A 15,015-nucleotide genomic window follows, 5' to 3' on the forward strand; every position below is an offset into this window, starting at 1 on the left:
TCAGAATTAGGTGTGTCAAAATGGCTCGATAGCGCCACCTACAAAATTTCAATCAAGCGCCCCTTCGCACTACGTTTCACGTACAGGCATGAAATTCGGTAGACAGATGTAACAGCCCAATACCTACAAAAAAGTCCCAGGGTGCAAAATCTGAAAACCCAACAGCAAGTGAGATATTTTGAGTTTTCTCTGCAAAATGTTTGCAGTTTTTGCCATTTCCAGATGTTGTACTTTAACCAACTCCTCCTAGAGCTTTAATCAGATCAACATCATATTTGGTCAGTCTAATCTAAAGGCCTTTGCGACGTTAAATTGCGAAGATCTTGAGTTTTCGCTGAAGGGCGTGTCCGTGGTGGCCTGACAAAGTTCGATGTTTCGCCATGAAAAAGGAAGTTGTTGTAACTCAAGCATACAATATCCGATCTGCCTCAAACTTCACATGTTTTATTAGAGTCCTGACCTAAAGACATCTAAATCGCAATATTCAGTTAGTCAAAGCGCCACCTGCGGGCAACAGGAAATGACATGTTTTACACTGTGATTAACTCCTCATAGAGATTTAACCAGAACCACATCATGTATGGTCAGTCTAATCTTAAGGCCTTAGCGATGTTAAATAGCGAAGATCTTGAGTTTTCGTTGAAGGCCGTGTCCGTGGTGGCCTGACAAAGTTTGATGTTTTGCCATGAAAGAGGAAGCTGTTGTAACTCAGGCATACAATGTCCGATCTGCCCCAAACTTCACATGTTTGATAAGAGTCCTGGCCTAAAGACATCTATATGCCAAAATTAAGTTATAGTCATATCACCACCAGTTGGTAGCAGGAAATGCGGCAAATACAAATGACTGACATTATCCTCCTATATTTATGTACTTAAATGCATATTGCCCACTGTGCTCTTTTTTCCTTAAGCCACCGGGTGGCGGTGGCATGGGTGCGAGGGCCCTTTCATCGCTGCTTGCAGCTTTATTAGAAATGTTTCTTGAGCACCAAATCAGCATATTAAAATGATTTCTGAAGGATCATGTGACACTGAAGACTGGAGTAATGAGTAACGAAAATTCAGCTTTGCTATCACAAGAAAAATATATATTATAAAATATATATATATATATATAAAAAAAAAAACAGTTATGAAAATGTAATACTATTTCACTGTTCTTACTGTATTTTTGAAATTAAATACAGCATTGGATAGCATAAGGGTGTGTTCACACTTGTCATGTTTGGTTCGATTAAAACGAACCCTGGTGCGATTGCTCTGTTAGTGCGGTTCATTTGAACATGTGTGAACGCTGCCATCCGAACCCTGGTGCGCACCAAACAAGCGGACCGAGACCGCTGAAAAGATGGGTCTCGGTCCGCTTTCAAACAAACTCTGGTGCGGTTCGAATGATATATGAACGCAACACGGACCAAACACATGTAATCGAACCAAAAACAGGAAGATGAGACCCTAAAAAGGACAGAATCCTCACGTATATCGTTTTTTTTCTCGTCATAGTCGCGAGTTTGCCCATCACAGGCATCTCTACGCAGCAGATCGTTTGTGTGTGTGACGGAGGGATTCTCGCCGCTGTTTTGACTCCTTTATACATTTGATAAGCTCTTCACGAGTTCCCAGCTGGCCAAAATGCCATCATATGCAGGCTACGCACACAAAACAAGCGCATTTATCTCAGCACACAGCATAGGATACAGGCTAAGCTAACAGGCTAATCGGCTAGCAGTAATTTAGCACACTGAACAAACCAACAGTACAAAACGCACACCAAACTGTGAATGGCGAACCGTAAGATTACAGAAACCGTTTCACCCCTGATACCCAGACTCACCATGCGTTTTGCTGGACAGACGCTTACGCTGGTTGGTGGTGGCGTTGTGTAGGAGGAGCGTGTTTTGCTGGTGATTGCTGTCGACAGGACTGGTAGCTATGATGTTATCCTTGTACTTGCTCATTAGGGACAGTTTTGTACTATCACTCCCTGATGGAAAAAAGGTTACAATTAGAGATAAAGAGAGACAGACAAATGAGCAGCAAATAACAGTCCACTGAGGGCATGCGACACTTAATGTAAACGCTTGTCATTCAGAAGGACAAGTCTAAGTGGTCTGCGTGAAGTATTTTCAGGGTTATGTTACAACGGTTACAACTGAGAGCCTTTACAGCTCAGAGATTCAGGATATGACATTCCGTCATTCACCATTACGCAACATCGCCATCCCCAGTAGTTAGTCTGCCCCTTTATAATGAGTAAATTACACAACAAAGACAACTGGCACTGCAGGGTTTCATTGTAATAGGCAAATTACTGTGACAGCATGAAATCGCTCCTCTCCTGCGAAGCTTTTTAGGGGTATTTATAATGGGCTACTCTTCAAGGCAAACATCAACATCATTTCACATCTGATAAGGGGCAGCCATTCCAAATTCTGTGTGTCCAATCGACACGGCCAATCTGGCACAGACTCGGGCCTGGTCATGTGACTTGCATCTATTCTTTACTATTACAGAGCTTAAATAGGTTTCAGGGGTGCAGCGCACCCATGGCCAAATAAGCAGTTTTGCTTAGCAGGAATATATAGTGTTATTACTTTGATATTATTTGAGAGAAATAGCTTTAGCTAAATAAATAAATATATCATGTCGATTTCCTCTCTGCAGCTGTTTTGATATAGGCTTTATCCAATTTCTGGGCTCGCACTTAACCCGGGGTTTCTCACTTGCAGACACATACCGAAAAGGCGAGCTCTGCCGCAGACTCTTGAGCTATCGAGGTGAAATAAATATTTTTAGGGCCAGCAATGTGCGAATAACGTGCTTAGTACATGTAATTTAAACCTCACGGGTTCCTGGATGTAAAAAATAGATTTGGTATCATTTTGTGTATATACGTATGCATAAACTAAAAGACATTGTAAGTATTTTACATGAAAAATTCAATTTCTAAACATTTTTTTTTTTCCAAAGCTATATCAAATGTTAAAGAACATCAACACACTTTGATCATGTGCGTTCACTTATGCATTCAAGGCCTGGTTGTAAAGTTGTTTATGTATCTCTGAAATTAGGCACTGAATCAAAACACTGAATTGGGAGTGTGAATTAATTTACTGAATGATTAAAGCATGCTATTAAAATCATTAAGGTTATTGTCGGAGGTTTTATTGGAAATTTTATAGCACAGATATTGCTAGGCATGTTAAAAGTGTAGGTCACTCAAATTTAAATTGTATAATTTAATCCCCTTCATGTCATTCCAAAGCTGAATGAGTTTCTTCCATACAGCACAAAAGGAGGCATTTTTGAAGTCTGTGCAGGTTGATCTTTTACATGCAACTACAATGAATGGGCACTGAAGCATTCAAGCTTTAAAAAGGATGTAAAAGCCCCATAAAAAGTATTATAAAAGTGGTTTATATGGCTTGTGTGATACATTCCAAGTCTTCTGAAGCCATAGCTTTGTGTGAGAAAAAGCTTGAAATGTAAGACATAATTTGTGATGTAATTGAAAATCGTGACATCCACCCTAGCTATCTTTGTCACATTCATGAGAGTTTATGACAGAAGTCCAGTTAGTGAACAAATCATTGTTTTGAATCAGATCTTTTCAATGAATTGGTTGATTCAGTTCACTAAGTCAGCGTGAATGATTTGTTTATTGGTTTTAATAAAGCATAATAAGACTTGGTGCTTTCTAACTAAGCAATGCAATGCTACACACTCATTACGCATTAAAGATGCTTATTTCATGTCGGCATCTAGTGGCATAAATACACTACTGTTCAAATGTTTGCAGACAGTACAGTTATTTTTGTTTTTAAAAGAAATTAAAGCCCCCCTGTGGTGAAAATCAAGTTTTTAATGTTGTTTATATGTCTATGTGGTGTTTTTAGTATGCTTTAAGACAAACCATGTGCAAATTCATAAGTCAGCACCATTGCTGAGTATTTTCTATGTAAAAACTACCTTGTAACCAATCACGTCAACGTGCCAGCGGGCTTTAGCATATCATTAACTATGACTGCTCTGAAGCATGGGAGTCTCAAGAGAAGCCAGGTTATCCTGGTATATTTTTCTGTTGATATAAAATTTGGGTAGATATGGCAATATAGCAGGTGTATGATGTATATTACGAATGTTATGATGAACTATATGCCTTTCACCACTGACGTAGGTGTTCAAAGCGTTTCTAAGATACTGATTGTTAGAAGACAGCTGTCTGACTTGTGAACGGGAACATGGTTTGTGTAACATTAGCAACACATTATTAGCTGTTTGATAATGTAGTCAAGCAAAAGGCTGTGATTAAAGGCTTAATCATATTAATTACCGTTATGTGTCTGGCGTTGTAAAGAGTGATACCATTGCGCAGCGTTTACCTCAGTAAGTTGACCGAGTGGATGTCTGAGCTCGTGCGATTGAGTGGGGGTGGGGCTAATTAGCATATTCATATATCCGCATATAATAAATGAGGCAAGGGTGTAGAGTTACATTCAAGCTATTTTAAGGCATTAAGAATTTTTTTTTTTTTTTCACAGGAAAAAATGTTTAAATGTGTCATTTTGGTGATCAAAGACGAGTTTTAATGGATAAAATTATTGACTACAGGGGGACTTTAAGAAATTAATACTTTTATTCAAAAAGGATGGATTAAATTGATCAAAAGTAATGTTACCCTGCAAAAATCTTTCCACAAAAATATTATGCAGCACAACAGTTTTCAATGTTGATATTAAAAAGAAATATTTGAATGATTTCTGAAGGATCATATGACACTGAAGACTGGAGAAATGGCTCCTGAAGATTCAGCTTTACCATCACAGGAATCAATAACATTTTAAAATATATTCAAATAGAAAAGTTATTTTAAATTGTAATAATATGACTGCTTTTTCATGCAGTCTTGGTGAGAATAAGAGACTTCTTTCAAAAACATTTTTTAAAAACCCTACCAATTCCAAACTTGTGAACAGTCGTCTGTATCATCAAAAACAATGGTGAATAGATTTAAAAGATTTGAAAAACTGGGATGAATCAAAATCTCCTCCACTACTTTAAGCTTCATTCATTGTAACTGCACTGAACTAAATGACCAGCATACCTTTGGAATGATATGAGGCTAAGTAAATAATTTTCCATTTTTAGTGAACTTTTCCTTTAAATTTAACAAAGATCTTTATATTCATGCAGTTCGGTATGCGGTGGGCTCACACACCTGGAGTGAGGTCCATGCCAGCTTTGTCATTGCACCCTTGAAGTGAGTCAAGTGTACGTGTCACCTGACTGGTGAAGTCCTCTCCGCCATTCATGCACTCCCGCTGCAGGTGGTGTCGTAGGTCGGTGATATCATACTCATACCCGTCTAAGATCGGAGTCTCACGGATGCTGAGGGTGCCGCTCGAGTTGTGACCCTGCCCGCGAGAATTTCTCAAACTTTCCCGGGCCTGTCCTCCCATCAGCACCGAGGGGATGTAATGAATCTCATTGGCTGCTTCAGCACTAGCGCTCTTTTGGGGCTGAGGTACCCGACGACGTTTGCACCAGCGTCTACGAGTGTACAGGATCAACACCAAACACAGGATGGACAACAGAAGAGCGATCATACCACCCTACAGAGACAAAGAAAATGGATGGGAGGATGGAAAATGGAAGAGAGAAAATTTATATAAAGAGTAAAGAGATACTGCAATTCTTAGCTTAATATGTTAAAATGTATTTCATAATGGAAATCTTTTTTGAAGAAAAGAGATTTTTTGAAGAAGAACATTTCCCAAATTACTCCATTCTACTCCACATTACTCCAAAATGATATACCAGGATTTATAATGTTCACCAATCTGATTCAGGTCAGCTGAACGATGGCTCACACACCTGAGACATGATATTCTAAATCTGAAATTCAAACTAAAGGCCCAAATTATGAATTGCATCACTTAGTGGCGCAGTGGGAAAAGTAACATATTATACAAAACAAAGCAGCATTATATTCAAGTATACATTTAAACTTAACTGAAAGCAAAAACAACTCAACTGAACTAACCCACAACAAACTGAATTAAAGAATGATGAAATTTTACCCATTCCACATGTAAAAATCCCCAAATATTCTCATGTAGATGTCAGAAATTAGTTGGACCATGCTGAGTAAAAGCATTTCAAGTTCATTTTGCTTTACCATACATAAAAAGCTCTTCTTATTCACATAGGTCACTTATGCTGAACGAAAATGTGTGTGTGCTTCAGAAAGAAATGAAACTGCAATAAATTGTTATTGATTACAAATTCTCAGCCGTTTAAAAGGTATTACATCACTTTTCTGGTAGTGCATGATATGTACATGGCCAATTACTGGAGAAAAAAAAAAGAAAAAAGGGGTCCAGAAAAAAACCTTATTTTTCATTAGTTTGCAGCTATAATATGCCATTTTTGCACCAAGGACCCTAGTAAAACAGTAATATATTTAAAATACATTTATTTAATATAGTTCAGTATAGTTTAAATCTGTTAACATATTTACTGACATTTCGCTTGAGACTTGCTGATATAAAAAATACAATTAAACTTTATTTTGAGTACTACTTGTGCTCATTTCTTAATATTAAGCCTAAAATGTGTTTTAATGTCCCTATTGATAATGACTGTATTATCTTTGAATAAAATCTGTCTTTAAATGCAAGATATTTAAAGTTTACCTAAAGTATACTTGCAATATTTCCACTTTAGCACAATCAAAAATACTTAAGTATATCTTTAGTTGGACCTCAGCACTACTTCTGCACAATTAAAGTACAAAATTAGCAGACTTTAAGTATACCAGTTTAGTATACCAAAAGTACAACTGCAAGATATTTTTATTAAGTATATAATATGTACATGTATTTGTAGTATACTTAGCATGAAAAATACATTTTAGTATATTTATTTTTTTACTAGGGGATAGTGTGGTACTTTAAAAGCATGTAACAATCATTATGATTTTAAAGAAGTATGCAACAGTGTAAGTGAATTTGTGTATCTACAGCTGAAGAAAAACATGGAGCACTAGTAGTTCTGTGCATTTTACAAAATGCACAGAACTAATTATAGTGGGAAAAAATACACAATTCCCATTTAGTCGCTAGAAGACAGTGTGATTATAAGCTACACATGCAGCTAAAGACTGCTGGATAAAAACCATACCAAGACTGCGGCCACATACAGCACCAGATCCAATAGATAATTAGTTTAGTGTAATTCAATTTCCTTTGGGTCCATCACTTTGAATTAGCCAAACAAGCAAAATCCAACTTCACTGCGGAGAAAATTATGGAAGGCTGCATGTTACAGACGGTTTAAAATTAGACCAGATGGGATATCTCTTTATGAAGGGCAAACTATAAAGACCAAACGAAACATCACAGTCTAACAGCATGAGGAGACCTAATTGAATTAGCCAAAGGATACAAGTGATGCTATTATGGGTTTGTCACATTCTTTACCAACTTCAAGCAGATGTCCTGTAAGCTCCCAAAATGGGTAAGATTTTGCAGCAACTGATTCTGTCATTTTTCTGCAACCATTTTTTTTATTAGTAATGTGCCAACTGAGATATTGTTTATTACTTCAAATTAACTCCATTTAATACAGAAAGCAATTTAAACCATAACATATAATATACCATTTGGTTTACAGCTGTGAGGCAACAAGGCATTTAACTAATACTGAAAATTACTACAGAGATACTGCAAAGTAAGTACAGAGTTGCATACCAATAATTTATTTGCATGGACAATTTTTCCAATATTAGCAACCATGTAAAACTCTAAAGCCACTTAAAAGAACTGTTAAGCAAAATCTGTATTTAAATATTTTTATAAGAGCAAACTTAACCATAATATTTAAAATGTATCAATAAGCATTTTGGTAAAATCATAAAGAGAATTAGTAAAATAAAATAAATTATAATGCAAGAATGTATGTGAGTGTATATACTGTATATATATATATATATACACACTGTATATATATATATATATTTTTTTTTTTTTTTTTTTCCCTGCTTCTAACACATCAATTTTGAGGACAGAATGTTCACTTGCTGCCTAATATATCCCACCCACTAACAGGTGCCGTGATGAAGAGATAATCAGTGTTATTCACTTCACCTGTCAGTGGTCATAATGTTATGCCTAATCGGTGTGTGTGTGTGTATATATATATATATATATATATTTCACTAAATTAAATATGATTAGAATTTTGCAGCACAATCTCAACACAAGGCAAAATTTCATCAAGTTTACTGAAGAACACAACTGTGCAGAGGATGACGGTTGTGCATTTCTTCATGATAAATCACCTCCTGCAAAATCAATGCAAAATGTGCATCACAATCTTTTTTGTTTAAGAATCTCATTGACTTTCATCCCTCTGAAAGTACGAGGAAGATAAATAATTGTGATTTCTCAAGACAAAAGTTTTGTCTTTCTTGTTTGTTTCTGCATGAGCGTGTGGCGTGAGACCGAGGGACTGGGCCAATATTAATGAGTGGGTCATTGTAGGACAGTTTTCCAGATGGGCCTTTATCTGATCTAGGTGGCGTTTGCAGAATAAATGAGAAAGGCAAGAGGAAATGCCCTTCCCGTTCAAGGGTGCATGTGGGCATAAAACAAGGTATTATCAAGCACTTAAACTCTAAGTGTGTGTAGCGAAGGAGAACCCACAGGGAGAAAAAAGGATTTACTGAACTGGTCATGACTCCCATGTTTTATTGACTTATTTATTACACTTCCTCCATTAAATGCTATTTGGTACCAATTTCCTCCATCTTTGACATCCGAGTATGGACCGTATTCAGAGATAAAAGAGAGAAAAAAAAGGAAAATGTACTTGTGTATAGCAGTTATTTTATTATCACTTTCAATTTATTATCAGTTTTCAATTTAATTTTAAAGTTTTAGTAATTTTGTCATTTTTTATTATTAAAATAATGCAATTTAGTTTTAGTTCATTTAGTTTTAGTTATTTTAGTACTTCAACTTAAACATTTTATTTCAGCTAGTTGCCAAGACAACATTTATGTTTATTTTTAAGTTATATATATAGTTATTTCAATTAATGTTTATTTTACTTCAATAATGAAAATGTTTTTAATGGTTTTAGTATTAGTTAATGATAACAGCCCTGGCTTATATGCATACAGTCATATATATATATATAAACACACACACACAAGATTAAAATGACCCCTATCTTCTGTGATACACTGCAGTGAAGACCACCATGTGCTTAAGAAGTTGACTCATGGGAGGCAGTGCATTTAAGAGAATGCATATGTATTACTCAATATTCATAGACTTTTCATCTTAATGTCCATGTAAACTGCATTATAAATACCCACCTCTCAGCAAAGTGCTTCAGACTGCGGTGTAACCTGAAATAACTATTCCAGGAGCGTCATCATGGTGACTACCTCATAGATTCATCTTTCACCGCTTTTAACATTGCTTGCCCCTCTTTGCAGTATTCTTAGCCATTGGTTACATTCATGCTGCCCTGGGCCCTTGGGAAAGAGTTTAACGCAAAGATATATCACTTTCCTCTTATGGCTGCAAACAGGGCAGAAACTCAAATCTCCAGCAGGTCTGTTTTATAAATGGAGTTGAGCTTTCAGGATGTTTACACTTGCATCCTGGTCTTGCTTTGCAGGTGCCTACAGAGATGCATGGTTTAGATGGGACTGAGGAAAGAGAACAGCATGTAATGCTTGAAATGATTTCGGAAAGGTCAGCGTTTTGGGACTTAGTGCAGCTGTTGAGTTCAGGAAGCAACTTCCTCCTTTAAAATACCCACTATCAATTCTGTCTAGGTAAATAAATCAGCTTCACACATCCCCCCAACCCCCTCCAGGATGGAGAAAAAAAAAGAATGTGTTTCCTCTGACACACCTTCAAGTTCAAAGAGTGTTTGTCAAGTAACTATTTTATTGGCTGTTAGCCAATGCGAAAAGAATTGATTTCTGCTTTATTGCTTTAGCTCTCCTACATATCCAATTCCGTATCCACCTTAATGCCACCCCGCCAGTTTCCTCTGAAACGCTATCTTCTAATATTCCCAGAAGAGTGGGAAATTCTACATACATTCTTCAGCTGGGGGAAAAAAGCACTGTTTACCAAGAGCTACATCAGCACAAGGTGTGATGTTCCATTTTATGGGCGACAGGGAGAAAGAAAAAACAAAGTAAGACTTTAATCACATCGTAAATTCTGGATTTATTAGCTCAGACCTAACATAAAAGATTGTCTGAGACATTAATCCAAGGGCCAGATTATTGCTGCAGCAACAAGGAAAGAAAACCACAAGAATTGGTCTCAATTCAAGAGGTCACTAAGTACGTTTCTTTTGAAAACCAAATGTGAACGTTTTATATAGAGTTCTTAATGACAGACGAAGTTACTATTATAATATTATTATTATATTTAAAAGCGACAATATCATAATGTAAGATTTCTTAAAGAAATAAGTTACAGGAAGCTGAGAATGTTTAAAAGATTAGTTCACTTTTGAATGAAAATTTCCTGATCATTTACTTACCCCCCATGTCATCCAAGATGTTCATGTCTTTCTTTCTTCAGTCGAAAAGAAATTAAGGTTTTTGAAGAAAACATTCCAATATGTTTCTCCATATAGTGGACTTCAGTGGGGTTCACTTCAGTGGTTCAGAAAGGTTTCAGTGCAGCTTCAAAGGGTTCTACATGATCCCAGACGAGGAATAAGGGTCTTATCTAGTGAAAAGATCAGTCATTTTCAAAAAAAAAAAAATATATTTTTTTTTTAACCACAAATGCTTGTCTTGCACTGCTCTGCGATGGGCCACGCATTACGTTGAAAGGTCACACGTAACGTAGGTGGAAGTTCCGTGGTAGAGCGAAAAACTTCATCTAATTTTCTTCTTCAACTTCAAAATCGTCCGATATCGTTGTTTTACCTTTGTTTTGTTTTTTTTTGTTTTTTGTAAAGGGCGTTTGGCTTAATCTTTGCACGTTCGTTCTGTAGACACTGGATCGGTACTTCTGCCTATGTCACGCATGACCTTTGTAACGTGATTACGTCATGCGTGTGGATCGCAGAGCTAGTGCAAGACGAGCATTTGTGGTTAAAAAGTATATACATTTCTTTCTTTTTTTTTGAAAATGACCAATAATTTTGCTAGATAAGACCCTTATTCCCTGTCTGGGATCGTGTAGAGCCCTTTGAAGCTGCACTGAAACTGCAATTTGGACCTTCAACCCGCTGTACCCCAGTGAAGTCCACTATATGGAGAAGAATCCTGGAATCTTTTCCTCAAAAACATTAATTTCTTTTCGACTGAAGAAAGAAAGACATAAACATCTTGGATGACATGGGGGTGAGTAAATTATCAGGAAATTTTCAAATGCAGGGACAAGCTGGATTCCACCAAAGCATTTTTATCTTTATGCACAATAATAATCTTTAACATTGTAATCCTTTTATTTTTGAATATTTGGCATGTTTGTGTGCTGCTGCACGTCCCTGTGTGTGTAACAAGCAGAGTATACGTGTGTTGTGCACCCGCATATAGGCGCATATTACTAACGCGCTCTTTAAATAACAAAAAACATATTGCAAAAATATCACAGTCATTTTCAGTTGCCTCAAAATAGCAATGCGCCAACAATGCACCTGAACACACCTCGTTCTCAGACCAGCACGCCCATGGGCGCACAAATGGGCGCAAATGCATTTGCTATTTAAACAACATAACTGTGTCTGGCTGAAACTAGCAAAAAACATTTGTGCTGGGTGTATGATAGGGCCCATTGTGTCTAAAATATAACACAATATTAAATATTTATTTAACTGTTGTATAAAATCAATATCACATTTGCAGTCGTGCTATTCGAGATAAAAACAGCACTCGTGTTTACTGCACTCGATTTACTGCAGAGCAAGTACTCTACGCAATCAAATATTAGTGTCACTGTCACCTCATGGAGGATCTGGTGAAGAAGTCGTAAGTGATTAAAATATTTATTTTGAAGACGTTGAAAATGATAGCTTTGAGAATATGGTTGAGATCGCGAACATGTGCCAGATGCTGAATGTACTGGTGAAATGACAGTTCTGACGATGACAGTGATGATCTTAAAAAAACATCTGCTCAAATTAAATCCTTCCAAGTTCCAAAAGGTAATTGCTTTATTTTATTTATTTTTTTATAGAGTTTTATACCATTGCGGCAGTTAGAGAATGCTTGGCGAAACATTTATGCATTAAAGGGTTAAAGGGACAGATAATAAACAAAATATATACCAAACTATTTTTAAAAAAAATGTTATTACCAGTTAATTCCTCTAACAATAGAATATACACCACAACAAATGCATTGTCTATTTTGAGGGATTAATAACATACAATATGCTCCATATATTTTTCCCCAGTGTTCTGTTTTTTTAATTCATTGTTGTGCTCATAAAATTAAAAAAGAAACATCTACTATTGTGCTAAATCCAGGACACAATACCATCTGTTTCTGTTGCCAATTTGAGGATGGCTGTCAGGTGATATAGATGCAATGAGCACAGTGTTACACGAGATGCCTGTCTTTCCACCCAGCGTGTGCAAATCACTGCAAGGGCACGGCGCAGCTGAGCCAGCCATCCGCAGAGAGATAAACCACTGGGGAACAAGCTTCAGGCTGGCAAATGGGAGAAACTGGGGTCAGGAGCAGCCTATGGATGTTCAGGCTTGCTGAGTAGAGCAAATTGCAGCTTGTAAAATGGCCATCTGAATGGAGGGGGAGGTGTACCTCAAAAAAAGCTCCCTGTTGAGAATACAGCCACCTCTGAGAACATATTAGTACAAAACGAGTGCGGAACAAGGTGGAAAAATAGCTCGCTAAATATCAAAGGTCCCACGAGTGGCAGTGGAATGCGTTATTTGATTGTAGGTGGGATTTGGTGACTTGGTCATTTGTGAAACAGTTGACTCAATTGCTCATCTATTACAGAAGGCCAATAACAGTGGCAGAGAAGAGGGTGGTCACTCTTTGACAGCATAGATAAGCAAGCCACTGTTGCTTTCAATAGGTTACACATTACCCCCTTAAGAGAAGAAAAATAAGCTGAGATGGAAAAAACACATTCAATTTATAACATGGCCTTTGTGATAGCAGCTGGAGATACGAGCCGAAGAATAGATTGTTAAAAAAAGAAGAAAAGGCTTCATCAAAGTCAAAATGACAGCACAGCTGGGCTTTCATCAAGGCACATTTGACGAGTGCTTATCCATCCACAAACCCTAAACTATCATGGTGAGACTGCGAGGCTGGCGCTGAACGACCACCGCGCACCACTGAGCTGAGCAAAAGCCCCAGCTGGCCTGAGGACCGCCACGTACGGGCCACAATAGACGTGGACTGGTGACAGGTGTCTACACTGGCGGCTCGCTTTCTTTGGGACTGGCATCGCTGCAAAGCACTCAAGGAAGTGACATGATTTTAGGGGGTACTAGGTTTAGGAGCTTGCCCTCCGGCCGAGACGAGTCAGAGCCAGAAGGGGATGCGGCGTAGCTACCATCTGTCGCGGAGTCTGCCCATCACACCACCAATGAAAAACTCCCACTTCTCTCCCACCTTGCAATAACACAGTCTGAGCTCTGAGGAAAAAGTGGTCAAATGAGAAGACTAAAATGGTAAAATCAATGTGCAAAAGGTTTAGGAAAAGGATTTTTTTGTTTTTTGTTTGCATCCTTGGCAAATTTGAATACATTCATATTGGTTTGCTTTTCGAGCGCAAGTTGAGGACTCAAGGTCATCCGATAATTTCACATTCAACATGCGTCAAGCCATGTAAAGCAAAGCAGCTATGGCCTGTTTTGCTCAGTTTTTAAAATAGAAGTGATCAATCATTTTTCTGCCTTTAAACCATGCCTTGAGATATATATATTTGTGTGTGCTTAACAAATGTATTAGACCATCACCCAATGTAAGGTTTGTGCCACAGCTGCCCTAAACTAACAGTATTGGTGATTACCAAAATCATTTTTATGTTTCTGTAATGGTTGATCCACACCAGTATTCATAAGCTCTTTAGTCACAGTAGTGTTTCTAATGCTAAAATATAATTATTGTTGGGATTTAATGGATTCAAAGGTAGATCGCACAAAAGTCAAAAGCAAGTCTTTGGGAACAACTAGAAACTATTTGGAAGTCAATAGCAACAGAGACTGTGGAAAAGTACATAAAAACAATGCCAGCAAGATTGCAAGCTGTTATCAAGCCCAAAGGAGGCCACACAAAAAAAAAAAAAGAAAGAAAAACAAAATTATATATATATATATATATATATACACACACACACACAATCAAATTCTAATCAACAAATAATTAAAAGTATATATATTTTGATGGTGCCTCAAAAAAATCAGATGAGAAAAGGATAATCAATTCAATCATCAGAAGCAACAAATCTAAAATCATAACTGAAAAACCAATTGGTCTAGCAAAAACCTTTATGAGCTCCTACATAATTTCACCCTACAAAACCTTAATGGCAGTGGTGTCTCAATCAAGCAGTGATCGCACAATAAATCTTGTTTGTACATCTGCAGTCTGAATAATTAAGTAATTAATGACCGGGACCTAGTCTTTTAGCTGTTTACAAGGGCATCATACACACAATCTATTTGTGCTTAAATACTGCACTGTCCTTCATGAAGCAAGCATAATGCTCTGAGAAGAGAAAATTGTTTGGATCCCGTTGCTCACCTCAATGAGGTTGAATCATCTGCTGACTTCCTGCATGTTGCCCTTAGAATACTAATAACTATCGTTGTGGGGATATCAATGTCAGAGGCTGTGTTTGAGATAGGAGGCATGCAATATTCTTCAGCTTTTGAGGGATCATGCAGGGTTCGCTCAATAGAGGAGGTTTCCCGGAGCTCGGAGGAATCATATTCCGACAGGGATCTTTCAGTAATCAGTGGCTTTGCACAGAGAATCAACTAACCA

The 15,015-nt window shown here is 37.3% G+C and overlaps 1 protein-coding gene across 1 annotated transcript in view; it reads right to left on the bottom strand.

Annotated features, from left to right (window-relative positions):
- astn1 (astrotactin 1) overlaps positions 1 to 15,015 on the bottom strand; it is a 239,111-nt gene that overhangs the window by 177,920 nt on the left and 46,176 nt on the right. The window contains 2 exon segments of the mRNA XM_051870300.1: positions 1,837 to 1,986; positions 5,221 to 5,614. Coding sequence (XP_051726260.1) covers positions 1,837 to 1,986; positions 5,221 to 5,614 — 544 coding nt within the window.

This window comes from Ctenopharyngodon idella, chromosome 2 (genome assembly GCF_019924925.1).
Source record: "Ctenopharyngodon idella isolate HZGC_01 chromosome 2, HZGC01, whole genome shotgun sequence".
NCBI classification, from domain to species: domain Eukaryota; kingdom Metazoa; phylum Chordata; class Actinopteri; order Cypriniformes; family Xenocyprididae; genus Ctenopharyngodon; species Ctenopharyngodon idella.